Consider the following 16629-nt stretch of genomic DNA (forward strand, 5'->3'; position numbering starts at 1 on the left):
GCGGTGGCGGATGCCGGCGGGCTCCGGTGCTGGGCCATGGCGGCGGCGGCGGCGCACAGCGTGCGGGTGCTGCGGGAGCTGAACCGGCAGCGCGCGGCCGGGCAGTTCTGCGACGCGACGCTCGGCGTGGGCGGCCGCGAGTTCCGCGCGCACTGGCCGGTGCTCGCCAGCTGCTCCCGCTTCTTCCGCGCCCGCGGCCCCGGCGGGCCCGTGGCGCTGCCCGACGGCCTCGCCGACACCTTCCAGCTGCTGCTCGACTTCTTCTACACGGGGCGCCTGGCGCTCACGGCGCACAACCGCGCCCGCCTGCTGGCGGCCGCCGAGCAGCTCGGCGTGCCCGACGCCGTGGCGCTGTGCCGCGCCTTCCGCCCGCGGCCCCGCCGCGCCGCCGCCGCCGCCCGCCCGGAGCCCGCGGCGGCCCCGCAGCCCGGCGGGCAGGCGGTGCGTCAGGGGGGCGGGAGGGGGACGGCGGGGCCGGGGCCCGGCGGGGGCGGCGCGGTGACGCCGCTGTTCCCTCGCAGGGCTCCCCCTCAGCCCCGGAGGAGGCGGCGGTGGGTGGCGGCGGGCGGGGGGACGGCGACGCTGAGCCCCTTCCTGAGAAAAAGGTGCTGCGGAGCGAAAAGAGTCCCCCCGCTCCGGGAAAGGCGCCGGGGAGCAGAAAAGGTACAGCGGTGCCGGTCGAGTGCCCCACGTGTCATAAAACCTTCCTCAGCAAATATTACCTTAAAGTGCACAACAGGTAAACGCTCCGGCTTCTCCTTCCCCTTGCGCGCGGGGGGACGCGCCGCCCCCACGGCTCGGCCCCTTCCCGGGGGGATGGAAGGGCAGTGTCCTTTCTGCCAGCTTATCCCAGCATCTCGGCATCCCGCAGGGTGGTAAAGGGGGGGTCTGCTGTGCCCCTGGGGGTGCTCTGGCCTGGGGGAGGGTTATATGTTGATGAAAGGCATCCCGGAGCTGCAGCGACTGTCCTGAGCTGTGGCTCAGGAAGGCCGTGTGAGGGGCTCCTTGGCAGCTGCAGTAGCTGGTAGTTGCAGGTGGGCAATGGCAAATCCTCCTGGACTTTGAGAGTGCCCCGGGTTTTGGGGGTGGGGTTTCTGGGGTTCTGGAGGACACATGGCTGGGCTCTGTGAGGAGCTCCAGGGTGGATCACCGAGAGCAGGGCATGACCCTGCAGTAGGAGCTCAAGCTTTGCTTCACTTGTGCTGGGGAAGAATCTTGGCCCTGCAGAAATAGTGTTCTGTGGAGCACAGCAGGCATTGACAGCTGTGCTGTTGAGGGGGACTCAAATGTAGCATAAAAGCAGCTTTAGGGCAGCTGTGAATAGTAGCACTGTGGGGGTGGGGGGAGGTACCCACCTCACCCTTCCCTGTGATCTGGGCCTGTTTGTGCAGATGCTGTTGACAGGCAGTGATGGGATTCTGTATTTGCATACCCCAAGGAAACACACTGGAGAGAAGCCATTTGAGTGTTCCAAGTGTGGCAAATGTTACTTTAGAAAAGAGAATCTCCTGGAACACGAAGCCAGGAACTGCATGAACAGATCAGAACAGGTACGCCCAGGAGCTGCCCTGCTGGGCTGGAGTGTGGTTGCCGTGTGGCACCAGGGGTATTGGAGACTTCTCCCAGTCCCAGCCCATGCTCACTTCCAAACAGACTCCTGCCAGCACCATGTGGCACATGTTCCAGGGTTGGGACTCATGCCCGATAACACAACACAGCCCTCACTTGTGTTTCAGCACACCAGGACTCTGTAGTGTACAAGATTTGGCTCCTGTGGGTGTGGGCTGAATGCTGTAGCTGGGTGCCAGTGCCACGTGCTGGGCAGGAGGCTGAGCTGTGGGCTGCAGGTCAGGCTCAGGGTCCTGTGGAAGCCAACACCAGCCCATCTCTCACAGGTATTCACATGCTCAGCCTGCCCAGAGGTGTTCAAGCGGCGGATGGAGCTGCGGCTGCACATGGTGTCACACACTGGGGAGATGCCATACAAGGTCAGCAGGGCCTGCATCCAATATCCCTATGGATGCTGCTGGACACTGGCACGGAGCAGGGGCAAGCCTTTCCCTTCTAGGGCAGCCCAGCCCATCAAGAGCCAAGTGCACCAGTTCCCTTCTCTGGTCCATGACAGCCCACTCAGGGTTGTTCCCCGTCTCTGAACTAAAATGTGATCCAGGGTGTCACCACAGCCAAAGGCTTCCCATGGCTGTACCAGGAATCTGTGTTTTACTCCTTGTTAGTCCTCTACTTGCTCTGAAACCAAACTTTAGGGGCAGCTGGAAGCTGACCACATTCTCCTGTCTTGCAGTGCTCCTCATGCTCACAGCAGTTCATGCAGAAGAAGGACCTGCAGAGCCACATGATAAAGCTGCACGGTGCACCCAAGCCCCATGCGGTAGGGACCGGGGGTTTTGAGGAGGGTGTGATCCTGAGTGTGGACCTGGTCTAAGGAATGGCACAACATTATGTCTGGCTGTTTCAGTGAGGGGGTGGGGCACAGAGCTACTGGAAATGGGATCTGTTTGGTACAGGAGCAGCCCACAGATCCAAGCACTGACCAGCACTTCATCTCTGTTGGGTTGTCCCATCTCACTGGGTGTCTCTGAGCTGGTGGTGCTGCCTTGGCTTTCACAGGGAGGTCCCCAGAGCAGCTGGGGAAAGGCTGGGTGTGAGTGGGTCTGGGGTGGGTGTACCCCAACCCTAACACCCTCCTCTCCTGTGGCCTTGCAGTGCTCAACCTGCTCCAAGTGCTTTCTGTCCCGGACAGAGCTGCGCCTACACGAGGCCTTCAAGCACCGCGGAGAGAAGCTGTTTGTGTGCGAGGAGTGTGGGCACAGGGCCTCAAGCCGCAATGGTCTCCAGATGCACATCAAGGCCAAGCACAGGTACAGTGTGACCCGTGTCCTCTCTTACATCACCCAGCTCTCCTGGCTGCAGTCCCTGCCCCACAGGTCTGGGGGTTGGCTGAAAGTCACCCTCTTCCCAGAGGTGCTGGGCTGAGACCCAAGGGGCCGAAGCTGGTAGAGGCAGAGGTGACGGTGATGTTTCTCTGCCCACAGGAACGAGCGGCCCTATGTCTGTGAGTTCTGCCACCACGCCTTCACGCAGAAAGCCAACCTCAACATGCACCTGCGCACACACACTGGCGAGAAGCCCTTCCAGTGCCATCTCTGCGGCAAGACCTTCCGGACACAAGGTACCCCTGGCTGTGGCTGGGTCATGCCAAGTGCTGTGCTCCAGCATCCAGGACCTCCAGAAAGTAGCTTCCCCAGGAGCAAAGCCATGCTCTTGTGAGTGCAGGCTGATACCAAGAAAAGCACTTTCCTGTCACCTGCTCTGCTGTCATGGCACAGAAAGGGAATGAGCTGGTGTTGCTCATGACCCTTAGCAGTGGCAGGCAGCTACTGCTTGTGCTGCTCTTGCCTTCCTGGCCCAGCCTGACAGCCCCTGGGATGGGGGTGCACAGGCTGTGCTTCTGACCAGCCACTCTCCCTGTCTACCCCTCTTAACGGCAGCAAGTCTGGACAAGCACAACCGGACGCACACCGGGGAGCGGCCGTTCAGCTGTGAGTTTTGTGAGCAGCGTTTCACGGAGAAGGGGCCGCTGCTGAGGCACGTCGCCAGCCGGCACCAGGAGGGGCGGCCCCACTTCTGCCACATCTGTGGGAAGACATTCAAAGGTAACGTGGGAGCTCCAGCTCTCGTGGGGCTCTGCAGGAGCTGCCTCCTTCCCATGGGCGGGTTGGCATTGCAATGAGCCTGTATGACATGGAGCTGCTGCCAACAGGCTCTTGTTTCCCTTCCCAGCGGTAGAACAGCTGCGTGTCCACGTTCGCCGGCACAAGGGAGTGAGGAAGTTTGAGTGCATCGAGTGTGGCTACAAATTCACACGGCAGGTGAGGCCTTTCCCAGCTCCAGGGCCCCGTGCTGCCCTGGGGAGCCAGCCCTCACTGCATCTCTCCACATTCCCCTTCCTTTGCAGGCTCACTTGAGGCGCCACATGGAGATCCACGACCGAGTGGAGAACTACAACCCTCGACAGCGGAAGCTGCGGAACCTGATCATCGAGGACGAGAAGGATGTGATGGTGGTACTGCAGCCGCCACCAGAGCTGGAGGTGGGCTCAGCCGAGGTGATTGTGGAGTCACTGGCCCGTGGGCCACTGCCTGAGGAGGTCTCTGCACAGAAACTCTGCTCAAATGAGAACTTCTCCCCTGCAGATGTGATTGAGCAATCACTGATTATAACTACAACCATTCCTAAAGACTGTGAGACGTAGTGTGGCCACCCACCCCTTCCACTGAAACAGTCAACCATTAAGCTGAGCCACTTTCTGCCACACTTATTCTTTTGAGCTCCCTCCCTTCCTTTTCTGCCAGTCTCCCATCCCTGGCTGCAGGGAAAGAAAATCACCATGATGTTGTGATTGAGTGTCAGATGAAGAAATGTCTCAGAACAGTCGCTCCAGTCAGTGTCCACACGCGGTGTGCAGTGGGATGGGACTGACCTCTCTGTGTCATACTGTGACTCACTTTCTGACGCCGAAAGAGCTGGTGCTGCCCTCCCTTTTCCTTGAGCCCTCTTACCCTGCCTGTGATTAAAGCTCACCATCTTTGTCCATTCCTTAACTCCTCCGTTTAACCGGTGCCTTGTTTCTCGTTTGTTAAGCTTTTGTCAGTTGCTCTTTCCTTACCCCATTAATGGCAGGGCATGACCCATGTCTGGTTAAAACAAAACACACTCCAGTACCCACAAAGTGCCTGTGCTCGTGTGTGGGGACATACTCTGTCCCAAATAACTCAATCCAGGGTTGCTGGGAGAGTGAGAACCATGGCCTGAGTGGTGCCAGGGTGGGGAGAGATCTCTATGTGTATGCCTACACCCCAGAGTTGCAGCCATAGTCTCTCCCCTTTCTCCCTCTACTACCAAGGAGGCAGAGAGGCTCCAATTTAAGCATATCTGGAATGAGAAACTCCCAGTAAAATCTCATTCCAGGTCCCTTCCCTTCACAGAAAACAGAATTGTGTAACAAGTTTTATTTAACTTGACTGCTGCAAGTAAATTTAAAAACAAACTATGAGAATAAAAATACATTATCTGCAAATGTAAAATGCCTTTGTTTCAAAGGATGGAGTTCAACTGTACTTGAGGATTCAACACAATGAATTCCACAAAAAATAAATACAGATCTGTAGCTGCTCAGCGGGTGGGACGGGGGTCCAGCAGCGAGCACGGCCGCGTGCGCCGGGGTGCATTATTTATAGCTCAGCAGAAATGCCTCGAGCTGCGGCGCCGTCGGGAATTGGCCATTGCTCCCAAAAAAGCAGCAGCTGCCCCGAACTGTGGGCCCCTGCACCCCCTGCTCTGTCCACGGGTTTGGCACCAAGGGGCAGCGGCCCTGCGCATTCCCTGCTGGCACGCGGCGGTCTCAAGGCACTGTCAGTGTTCCAGGCTGGAGAGCAGCCCAGGTTCCCCGTGGCTGAGGGGTGCAGCAGCATCAGACAGCACTGGGGCAAAACACGGTTCTGTAAAGCTGTGAAGACGCTGATGCTGTGGAAATGGGGCTTGGATGCTCCTCGATCCAGGGGCAAGCCTGGAGGAGAGAGATGGAGTACACAGGGTTTCCATCTCTGAATTCAGTTTAAATGCAATTTTTTCCTCTATTAGCTAAAATTTAAAGACCAAAAAAGCAATTGCATCCAGCCACACCTTAGCTTCTGCCACACTTCAGGGTTCTCCAGAAGGTGCAGCACTTGCTATCAGGGAGCCATGCTGCAGGTTCAGCCATTTGCTTTCTTCCAGAAACATTCCACAAGTAAACTGCACGCAGCTGCTCTTCAGTGAAGGTAGATAAACAGAGCCCATCTGGCTAGGGCACTTGGGCAAGTATAAAGGCAAATCTTACACAGGCCAAAACAAAACTGCAAACCCCAAATAAAAATAAGAAAAAACCCTATAATAACTACCTTTCAATCCAACACGTGCACAGGAAGCCTATCTCCCTCTGAGGCACAGAATACATGGGGGGTGTCCAGACCACCGCCCTACCAGACAGACCCCTCCCAAGACAGAAACTGAAGGAAGGAGTTTGGTGGCAAACGAAGCATTACAGGGTGGAGGAGCTCGCAGTGAAAGGTGTCTGGTCACAAGCTGTAAGCAACGGTGCTGTGGTGTGGTTCACCATGAGTGCTTTCCCCAGGATCAGCTCTCGGGTCCCTGTGGGCAGCGTGGTGCCGTCTCCCACCCTGAGGGGCTGAGGGAAGCAATGGAGGCCTCGCTGCCTACAGGCCCACAGCATCACATCCAACAGCCAGAGTTCTCGCTCCTGTGATCAGCATGGTTTTGTTTCCAAGCACTGGTTTGCCTCAGCCTTCTCCCAAAGCAGCTCAGGTTCCGGATGAGGGACTCTGTCAAACTGCTCCCTCTGCTAAGGCAGCTCATTGAGGTTCTGGTTGTGAAGGTTTTGGTTCTGCCTGCTCAAACTGATGGTGTTGTCCAGCGTGATGCTGTCGTCCTCCTGTGTGGTTTCTGGCATGAACTGCCGGAATATGCTGACGCTGCCGTGCCAGAAGATGGGCTCAGGGAGCTGGCCCACGACACTCCACGTTCTTGTCTCGGGGTCGTAGGCTTCCAGGACGTCCGAGAGTTCAAATGTGTTATCGTAGCCCCCCGAGACATAGAGCTTCCCTCCAAGCACAGCCACGCTCCCCCCAACATGAACCTGCAACATAACAATAAATACACACTGTGACCAGGGGTGTTTGCCTGATCCAGCAAGGGGGTCAGTGGGATCTGGGAGCTGTTCCTTGGAGAGAGAGTTTCATGCCTGCCAGCTGCAGGTGGGACTCTGAACCAGTGCTGCCCACACATCTCGCATGCTGGGCTGCACACCCAGACATGCCACCACATCCAGGACTCCAACACACTTAAACCAGCTCCACATGCAAGGGGTTCTTATTCTAAAAAGCTTTTGGTTTTCCAAAGGTAAATGAAACTAATTTATAACATTTAAGAAATCCTGCAAGTGGGAAAATGTCCTACCTGAAGCATGGCAGGGATTTTATCCCATTCGTTCTTTGATGGATTGTAAACATCCACTTCAGCCGAGTCATCTCTGGGGAAGAGAACACAAAATTACTCTTCTGCATTCTAGAAATGCTGCTTGGGTTCTTCATCAAAGCCAAATTTAGATGGGCAGGGGGAGAGAAGAGCTGGGGAGGCAACATAATCCCCCACGGCTTCTCTTACCCACTCTGCTCGGCAGACAGGAGGGCGACAGTGACAGGTGAGGGATGTTTGCAACTTGGAGACATGCACTGCTGACACAAGAATGCGTGGAGGACAAGGTCAGGGCAGCTGGAGAGGAGCTGTCAGTCCTTCCAAGACAGTCCTGGTACAGATGGGATCAAGATGCTGCAAGGCAGCTCCACATGGGGCCAGCAGCCAGACCAGGGGCTCCTCTCCCCACTCTGGGGCTCTGGGGCAGCTCTGGGGCAACTGCAGAGAACACCTGAACCTCACTCCTGTGCTTTATTTACAGGTATAAAACTAGTCCCAGCATGAGGTATCATCACTCAGAGCCTTTAGCTTGAGCTATTAAACCAATTTGCTACTTCTACTTGCAAACTACTCTTGTCCTCCAAAGATTATCCCACAGCTCTACAAGGAGCAGCAGCCCATGCACACGCAGCACATGAAATGAGGGAAGAACATCTAACCCTGATCATCTCCTCACTGACTCTTGCAGATGCAAAGTCATCTGAAAATCCTGAAGTGTCAATCATCAGTATTTTAAAATGGGTAAGAAAAAGGAAGTTCTATAGAATTAGGTTGTGACAAGGAGTTGAGCAGCTGCAACACCCTGGCAGGATGGACTGAAACCAGCTGACCGGAACAGCTGCCAGCAAGACACTTGGCTGGACCCAAAAGGATCAAATAAAAAGTCTTGGGCCAAAGCTGCCACTTTATGCAAAGCCAAGAGGAGATTAAAAAAAGAGAAGTGCCTGGGGGCCATCACAGAAGTCTCTGTTTGCTCAGAGTCAACACAGGGAGATGAAATCCTCTAGCCCTAGCATGCCTTCCCGTTTATTTTTAATTAAGCGGATAACTGAAGTATTTGCGCCACCAGGACAGCTTCAGATGGGTAATTAAGTCCCAATTTGGAAAGGTGCTTAAAAATAGTGACCAATCACTTCATCTTCAGCCCTCTTATCTCTGCTGAGACAGAAGACGTCCTCTCCTGCACTAGAGTTTAACGTTTTCTTGGAGCTTATGTGTTTATTTATAGCAACAAGGGGGACTGAACCAGGAGCTGAAGAAACCGAGAAGCCAATTTCCAGGCAGTGCTGCTGACTTCAGATGGATTTACACGTGTCTGTTCTCCAGCCCTGGGTTACACTCAGACATTTTCACACAAGTTTATGGGCAGCTCTTTGAAGCCCAGCAACTCAAGGAAAGAAGTGTTACAGCCCTCCCTGCACCATCAGGGGAAGCACTGCTGTGCTGTCCCAACCCAGTGCCCTTCGTCCACTACCTGCAAAATCCACAAAATCCACCTTCCCAGGGAAGCTGTGGGCTCTCCTCATGGGGACATGGGGAGGGAGGGAAGTGATTGCTCCCACTACTCACCGTATGAAGTACATGAGACCATTGAGCGTGACGGTCTTTGGGGCAAAGGACCAGGGGGGCAGGTGGCCGCAGTTGACAAGGGACCAGAGATCACTGTCGGGGTCGTAGCACTGCATGACCATGGACTCTTTGCCAGCCAGGGAGCCGATGGCGAAGAGTTTCCCACGGCACGAGGTGGTGGAGCAGTTGTCCATGGGATACAGCATGGGCTGCAGGGCCTCCCAGCTGTCCAGTGTGTGGTCATAGCGCTCCGTGCTGTCAGAGGCAACCACGTAGAGCAGCCCGTCCAGGACCGTGGAGCTGTGGTATTCCCTGGCTTTCAGCATGGGCGACACCTCTGTCCACTCATTCACACTGGAATTGTACCTCCAGACACAGTCGTACAGCCTGGACCCATCCGAGCCCCCTGTGGCACAGCATGACACATGTCAAAATCCTGGCTCCACAAAGGGAAGGGTGATGGAGGAGAGGGCTTGGCTCAGCACAAGTGCCACAAGGATTTTAAGAGAAGTTTTGCACTGTTTCATTCCCAGCAAGCCAGGGAGGATTTCTCCCATGTCATTCCTAGTCCATACATAGCTGAGACTCAAAATGAGTCTTCCATGTTTCACTACCTCTGTCCTCTCATACCCACTTCTCTACCATTTTACAGTCCCCCCTCAGTCACTGCCCAGAAGCTGCCAAGGCAGTGGTGCTGCTGGTAGCTTGGGAATCTCCCAGCCTTGCCTTTGTCACACTGACACAGCCCAAACCAACCCAAGATCCCCAGCAGCAGCCTGTACACAGCTCCCAGCAGGACTGATCTGCCTGGGATCACTCCAGAAAGCTCCCACAGGATGTAAGGGCTTCTGTAAAAACATGCTGCATCCATGTGGTAGCCTGTCATTTTTACAATGCTGTCCTTAAAGCAGGTCCTTGTTTTCTGCTTGTGACTAGAGAACACACAGTTTTCTGTTCACCTGCATTAAGACTTGCTCTTCAAAGGTGTGCCAGTGTGTCCTGCACACCGAGGGCAGGCTGCTCCACAGCACTCAGTGTCCTGGGCCTCAGTTTGTTATAGCTGTCACAGAGATGTAGTTCAAAGGAGGGATCTGCATACAGCTTATCAGCCAAATTTACATATTGGTGTCACCTTGACAGAAGTAATTGTACCCCAGCAAGGAGGCAGGATTTGTGCAGGGGAAGGTACCGTGACTCACAGGGGCTGGTGAAAGAACCTGGGGTTTTCTGACATGCCTCAGCCTCAAGCATGTGATTCAGGGGGCTCTGAATCTGAACACCTTCTTCAAAGACCGAAACTCAAAACCTTCTTACATCACCCCTGTCCTCAGTGACGGTTAAAAAGTTCTAACTACAAGATCTGTGACTTCTGCCAGCATGCTCAACAGCATTAGTCATGACAAAATAGCTCCTGGACTGAGACCAACTGCTAAATCCAGCACCGACTCCAGGAGTCTCCATGCCTACTGGCAGGCTGCAGGCACCCAAGCCAAGACCCAAACGCTCTGCTACCCAGGAAAAGCCAAATGTTGTGGCTACAACCTACATATTTTCAACAGAACCCTCCACCCTGGTGCTTCTCATTCTCTGTATGCCTTACCTGTGACATAGATGTCGTTGCCCAGTGCAGTGACACTGTAGCCCCCTCCCAGGTGCTCGGGGAACTCGGCCAGGTAGCGCCAGTGGCCAGTGCGTGGGTTGTAGCAGTCGACGGTGACAAGTTCATCGCAGTCACGGTCGCAGCCACCAACAAGGACAAGGATTTCGGCGAGGCCAGTGGAGGGCCGAGGGCGCATGCGGGCACAGGGCCCCCGGTCGTGGCGGTCGAGGCGGGCAGCCTGGAAGTCGCGGGCCTCACGCAGAAGGCGCAGGCAGGGAGGGCAGCGGGCCACCAGCGGCTCGCTCTCCACGTGGGCCAGCAGGTAGAAGCGGCGCACAAAGGGCAGGCGGACGTGGGCCAGGAGCTGTGGCAGCAGCGGGGCACGGGTGGCAGGGTCAGCGCGCACCCAGCGCAGTGCCAGCTGAAAGGCAGCCTCCTCCTTGGGGACGCAGAGCCCATCGTCCCGCAGGTAGGAGAGGAGGCGCTGCAGCGGCAGCCGCTCCAGCTGGGCGCCCAGCTCGCCCACGTGCCGCAGCACGAAGCGGTGGGCGGCAGCCGCCAGCTCCGGGCAGGCAAAGGCCTCGGCGAAGTCCTGCATGTCCAGGGCGTTGGCGGGCTCCAGCTGCCGCGCCAGCCAGGCACCGCAGGCCTCCTTGACAGCGGGGAACTGCAGCAGGTCGGCGGCGCGCAGCAGCCGCTCGGCGATGTCGGGGCCCAGCCGGCCCACGCGGCCGGTGTAGGCGAAGTCGAGCAGCCGCCCCAGGCACTCGGGCTCGACGCCGTGCAGCCGCACACGCTCGGCCCGCGACTCGCGCAGGGCCCCGCCGAACATGGCGCGGAAGTATCCCGAGGCAGCGGCCAGGACGGCGCGGTGAGCCCCGAACTCTCGCCCGCCGGCCACCACCGTCACGTCCAGCAGGCTCCGCTCGGCCCGCAGCGCGCTCAGACCCCGCAGCAGCGACACCGCGTGTGCCGGTTCTCCCGCCGCCGCCGCCGTGCTTGAGGCTCCCGCTGCCGTCCCGCCGGTGCTTGTCGCCATGCCGTGCCTGCGGGAGCGCACCTGGATCAGGCAAGGAGGCGGCGGTGGGCTCGGGGAGCCCGCCCCAGCCGGGAGCGGCCGTAGCGTCAGGCGGCGGCGCTGGCAGCGCGGCCCCGCTCGGGCCGGTCCCAGGGCCCCGCAGCTACCGCGCCCAGCCCCGCGCCCTTGGCCCTGGGCCGGCGCTTAGGAGCCGCCCAATGGTACCGGGGGAGCACAAGAGCGGCCCGAGCGCAGACGGCGCTGAGGCAGCTCCGCTCCGAGTCCGCTCGGGTACCGCCGTTAGCCCGGGCGGAGGGTCCGCCTCGGGGCTGAGGGTCCGGCTCGCGGTAGGCGCTTCGGCGCCCTGCCCGTCCTGCCACCGCCGCCAGCCAGGGCCGGCCCCTCCCGCTTGGGCCCACAACCACCCGGTAGGAGCCACTCCCGGGCCCCACTCACCGATCCGCTCTCCGCCCTGCTCCGCGCTCCGCTTCCCGCTCCGTTCGCCGCTCCCGGCACCGGCAGCGCCCCCGCCCCTCCGCCGCTCCCAGCGCGCCCCGCGCCCGGCACTGCGCACGCCCGGACTACGGCTCCCGGCGGCCCCGCGCGGGCGGCCGCCCCTTCGCCGCCTCCCGCCGGCACCGAGCCGCTCGCGGTGTCGGCGCTGCCCGGCTGCCGCCGCCGCCGCCCGGCCCCGCCCGCGCCCCCGCCGGGACATGGACTCCGACTCCTGCGCTTCGCCGTTTGCCCCGGAGGTGAGCCGGAGTCGCGGGGGGAAAAAGGAAGGGAAGGGAGAAGCGGGGAGGGAACAGAAGGGGAGGGGGTGCGTGTCCCGCCACCCGGCCCGGCCCGGCCCGGCCCCGTCCGGCCGCCGGTGCCCGCTGTCCGTTCCCCGCCGCGGGGCGGGGGGCCGGGGCCATCTTGTGCCGCCGGGGCGAGGAATGGCGGCGGCGCCGCCCCGCCGTGCCCTCCCCGGGGAGGCTGCCTGGGGGCCCGGTGCCGACACCGGGGGGCGATGGGGGGGGGCACTGCCCGGTTCCGCCGCTGCGGGGGCGGGGGGGCGGCGCGGGGCGCGGCGGGAGCGGCGGCGCCGCCTCCCCCCGGCGGGCCCGGCGCCGCGGCCGCCGCTCACCCCCGCCCCCCGCAGGACTTCTCCCCCGGCTCCCGGCGGCACCGCACCGTGGAGGACTTCAATAAGTTCTGCACCTTCGTCTTGGCCTACGCCGGCTACATCCCGTACCCGCAGGAGGTGAGTTCCACCGGGGGGCACCGGGCGGGGCGCCGGGCTGGGGGCACGGGGGGCACCGGGCCGGTCTGTCAGACCGGCCGCTCCAGCGGTCACGGCCCCGCGCCGGGCTGAACAAAAGGGGAACCGCGGCGGCCGGAGGCTCTGGGGACGGGGCGGGTGGTGCCCGGCGTGGGCGGGGTGAAAAACGTCGGATCCGGCATCGCTCCTGCTGCTCCCCGCGCCCGGGAGCTGCCCGAGAAACCGCGGGGTGGTGGTAGGGAGAGCGGGAGCGGCAGCGCCTCGAGGGACGGCTCAGCGGCTTGGGAACCGGGGACAGAGCACAGTGCTTCAGGGACAGCGCTCAGCTCCCCCGGGGTCAGGGCACAGCACTCTGGGGCACAAGGCACTGCTCCCCAGGGGACAGAGTACAGCAGCTCAGGGGACAAGGCACAGTGCTTCAGGGACAGGGGACGGTACCCAGGGGAAGGGTCTCAGCCTGTGGGGACAGGGGACACCACTCTAGGGGACAGGGCACAGCATCTCAGGGATGGGTCAGAATGCCCTGGGGGACAGGGGACAGTACCCGGGGGAAGGGGCTCATCCCGTGGGGACAGGGGACACCACTAGGGGACAGGGCACAGCATCTCAGGGATGAGTCAGAGTGCTCTGTGGGACAGGGTGCAGTGCCTTGCACCACACACAAGTCTGCTCAGAGTCAAACTGTTACCTGCTTCTTCAACGTGTTCCAGGAAACGCCGCTGAGGAACAGCCCCAGCCCTCCCAACAGTACTGGAGGCACGATTGACAGTGATAGCTGGGATCCCCGCTTCAATGACACCCCCTCCTCTGTCTCCCTGCCCACCAAGAACAGAAAGAACTTTAGTCAGCTTAAGCGAACAAAACCGTATGGTTCCCTGTTCCAGCGGGCAAAGACCAGCAACTTCCTGCCAGAGCGAAAGCAAATCGATAAGATCAGGAAGAAGAAAAAGCTGAAAAGGAGGGAAACAGAGGTGTCTGCAGAGGAGGACTATGAGGAGAAGCTGCTGGATCTGGAGGCAGAGGACTCTTACACAGAGACGCCGATGAGCCCCTCGTCAGAGGGTGACCCTCAGTCTGTGACTGAGCACTGCTCAGTGTGGGACTCTGACACCCCGTCCAGCGTCTCCTACCCTGCTGTGACGGCCGAGCAGACGGTGGAGATCCAGAGCGTGGGCAAACGAACGGTCATTCGGCAGGGCAAGCAGGTGGTCTTTCGGGATGAGGATGGCACTGGTGATGATGAGGACATCATGGTGGATTCAGGTAGGTGACATGGCTGTCCAAGAGGATTAGCCAGGTGGAAGTAATGATGCTTTACTTGTAGCCTGAGGATACTGCAGAGGAGCACTGCCTGGGTGGAGTTCAGGAGCAGTTGGATTTTTGGGAGGAGGAAGGTGGGCTGGCTCTTTCTGCAATAAACTGAGTGAAAAGCTGCAACTTTATAGAAGCAGCATCTCCTCGATTACGGCCTCCTGTGTACTGCTGAGAGTCTCTTCTTGTGCAAGAGAAACAGCAGCAAAATGCCTATCTTTGAAGTTAATTTAGCATGAAAGGAGAGAAAATTCCTGGTGTGAGAGGCATCAGCCGCTAAAAATGTATCTTTGATATTTGTCTTTGCAGATGATGATTCGTGGGACCTGGTCACTTGCTTCTGCATGAAGCCTTTCGCTGGGCGGCCGATGATCGAGTGCAACGAGTGCCACACTTGGATCCACCTTTCCTGCGCCAAAATCCGCAAGTCGAATGTCCCAGAGGTCTACATCTGCCAGAAGTGCCGGGACTCCAAGTTTGACATTCGCCGTTCGAACCGCTCCCGGACGGGCTCGCGCAGGCGCTTTCTGGACTAGGGGGGAGGCACGTGCCGGTGCGCTGCGCGGGTGGGTGAGCCGTGGGGCCCGGCCGGGAGGCCGGGGAGGGCTCCCCTGAACTGCTGCTGCTCAGGTGGGAGGGCTGCCCAGCCGGCCTGTGGCCTGGGAATGAGGAATCACCGAGCCACGGGCAGCCGGAGCTGGGAGCGGCCGACTGGGCAGAACTGGGCGAGAGACTGTCTCGAGGGACAGACGAAGCTCTCTGAGCTCAGTGGAGTTTTGTCTGGTTACGATGACTGGGTGATGTACTATACCTTTGCCAAGTAGGTTTTCTCATCCCATTGGGAAACTGCAAATCTTCTCTGTGCTAGAAAACTCCTCCTCCTCCCGAAGAAGGAGGGGAGGAGGAGGGAGTCTGTGTGAAGAGTCTGAAAAGTAAATGGCCCTGTGTTTTAAATTCAATGTGATACTATACCTGCCCATTTGTCCGTATAGATCAATCTTAGATATCCTAAGACTCCATAGGAGTCAGCCTCAGTGCTGCTGGCCTCTGTGTGATCTGCTGCTGCTTCCACAGGCCTGAGCATAGGGGAGTTCTGTCATTTGGCATCATCCAAGTGCAAATGAGACTTGGGGCTCCCTCCTATGCCAAGGGACAGCGCCCTGGCAGGAAGGGGCAACCCTTTTCTTGGACAGGCAGCTTGGGGGATCAGTGGCATCAGATTCCTTCCTAGAAGGTCTCTTCTTCCAGTGGTTTTTTTTTTTTGTGATTTATTTGCATGAACAGCTCAAATGTGTGTATGGGGGGAAACTGTTCCATTTCCTGTCCCTTCATTAACCTCTATGGTGCTGTTTTAAGAAGATGACTCTCCTTTTTCTCAGCCCAGAATTCAAACATGGGCTGTAAAAGGGGCCAAAGGAAATGTAGAACCTGGCAGGTCTGGTTTGGAATTTGATCCTGTCCATCCAAGAATGACAGCTGAGTTGATTTTTGCTTTTGCTGTTTATTTTTTGAAACTGGACTGTAACCAAAAAGCCAGAATCTTTATTCTGTTGGTAGCAATGACACAGATCAAATGCAGGCAATGCAGCTACAGGATGAAGTGCAATGAGGATCCGTCTGGTGTGGTGTGGACAGGAGAGCTCTGAGGCCCTGGCCAGCACTGCAGTCAGGACCTCCTGGGCCTTAGTCCATGGGAAATCCCTTCAGGACCACGATGGCAAATCACAGCTCATACACAAGGCCAGGGAGATGCTGGCATTGTTCCTCAATGATCAGGCAGATCCACATGGATCACACAAATCGGGTTGATGTTTTGAGGTGTTTCTCTGAAGTTATGCCTGGAGAACAGCGTGTGCTCTGTCCAGGAAGAGGCTCAGAGAAGCGTTGGCTGGCACAGCAGCTGCAGCCACACCAGCAGGAGCACGACCCCATGAGTTCTGCAGTCACACAGCATTGGAGCACTGCCTTGTCTGAGGACTGGCTCACTGGGAGATGCATCCTGGTGATGACTGAGGGTCTTGCCAGCACACAGAGTCAAGTGCCCTCCTTCAGACATTGGCCCCAGGGCTGCCAAAACCTCAGGCAGCCCAGTACCACAGGGCCCTGGGGCTCCCCGGTGTGAGGCAGGGCGACAGAAATGCACAACATGCAGCTGTTCTCTCCTGGTTCTTGATAAAAATCTTGTTCCACCAAGCTGTAACCACTGACTGGGTTCAGAAAACCAGCATCTGTGAAATCTCTCAACCATGACTGTACTGTGCTGCCTTCAGAAGCTATGTGGAACCACCAAGGAGTTTGCCAAAGACTCGCTCCCAATGGCTGCCTGACTGTCCTTTGCAGCCAGAAAAATAACCAAAGTTCTCCAGTGCTGCCATTTCCCCAGAAATGCTTTGGAAGATCCTGGCCACAACTGCACAAGAGTTGGACCTAGTCTGAAATTCGTATCTCTTGTGTTTACAGTGTGTCTGCAGTTCAACTGGGCCTCTGTGGACTGTGTTCCTGAAGCTTTTATGGGAGAAATGGTGCACTGTCAAGTGAACTGGCTCTTTTTCACAGAGGTTCAACACTAATCAGTGTGACTGACTCTTGTTCTGTCCCTTTTTTGGATTTATCCCAGTGGATGGTGTCCAGCACGTTACAATATCAGCAGAGAGAAATAAAAAAGTAACATCTCCATTCTTTTAGTTCATCACTTTCAGCCATGTATAATTATAGTTTAATTCAGAACTTTATTTTTTCATTAAAACTTCTAATGAACCATGTTTTTTTCTTACACGTGAGACAAATGAACAATGAGTTTGTTATATTCCAAAC

The 16629-nt window shown here is 57.8% G+C and overlaps 3 protein-coding genes across 5 annotated transcripts; 2 read left to right on the forward strand and 1 right to left on the reverse strand.

The window, feature by feature from the left end:
• The first annotated feature begins 9 nt into the window (after positions 1 to 9).
• ZBTB48 (zinc finger and BTB domain containing 48) lies at positions 10 to 4614 on the forward strand. Of its 2 annotated transcripts, XM_085558884.1 has the most exons (10): positions 11 to 441; positions 522 to 739; positions 1439 to 1550; positions 1896 to 1988; positions 2303 to 2389; positions 2725 to 2879; positions 3054 to 3190; positions 3510 to 3674; positions 3802 to 3890; positions 3977 to 4614. In XM_085558884.1, the coding sequence occupies exons 1-10, from the start codon at positions 37 to 39 to the stop codon at positions 4271 to 4273; spliced, it is 1758 nt and encodes a 585-aa protein (XP_085415010.1). In that variant the 5' UTR covers positions 11 to 36; the 3' UTR covers positions 4274 to 4614. The 2 variants fall into 2 exon arrangements, with proteins under 2 accessions (XP_085415011.1, XP_085415010.1); XM_085558885.1 differs by lacking the exon at positions 1896 to 1988 and having other exon boundaries at positions 10 to 441.
• Positions 4615 to 5015: 401 nt separating this feature from the next.
• On the reverse strand, positions 5016 to 11777 carry KLHL21 (kelch like family member 21). Of its 2 annotated transcripts, none has more exons than XM_021534245.3 (5): positions 11697 to 11777; positions 10223 to 11268; positions 8623 to 9028; positions 7036 to 7108; positions 5016 to 6715 (listed from the first exon to the last, which is right to left on the reverse strand). In XM_021534245.3, the coding sequence occupies exons 2-5, from the start codon at positions 11259 to 11261 to the stop codon at positions 6422 to 6424; spliced, it is 1812 nt and encodes a 603-aa protein (XP_021389920.1). In that variant the 5' UTR covers positions 11262 to 11268; positions 11697 to 11777; the 3' UTR covers positions 5016 to 6421. The 2 variants fall into 2 exon arrangements, with proteins under 2 accessions (XP_021389920.1, XP_085415009.1); XM_085558883.1 differs by having other exon boundaries at positions 10223 to 11282.
• Positions 11778 to 11832: 55 nt separating this feature from the next.
• PHF13 (PHD finger protein 13) lies at positions 11833 to 16628 on the forward strand. The gene is made up of 4 exons (XM_021534244.3): positions 11833 to 11992; positions 12385 to 12486; positions 13215 to 13767; positions 14125 to 16628. Exons 1-4 carry the CDS (start codon positions 11954 to 11956, stop codon positions 14349 to 14351), a joined length of 921 nt encoding a protein of 306 aa, XP_021389919.1. The 5' UTR covers positions 11833 to 11953; the 3' UTR covers positions 14352 to 16628.
• The last annotated feature ends 1 nt before the right edge of the window (position 16629 follows it).

This window comes from Lonchura striata, chromosome 21 (genome assembly GCF_050655825.1).
Source record: "Lonchura striata isolate lonStrDom1 chromosome 21, ASM5065582v1, whole genome shotgun sequence".
Lineage (NCBI taxonomy): Eukaryota > Metazoa > Chordata > Aves > Passeriformes > Estrildidae > Lonchura > Lonchura striata.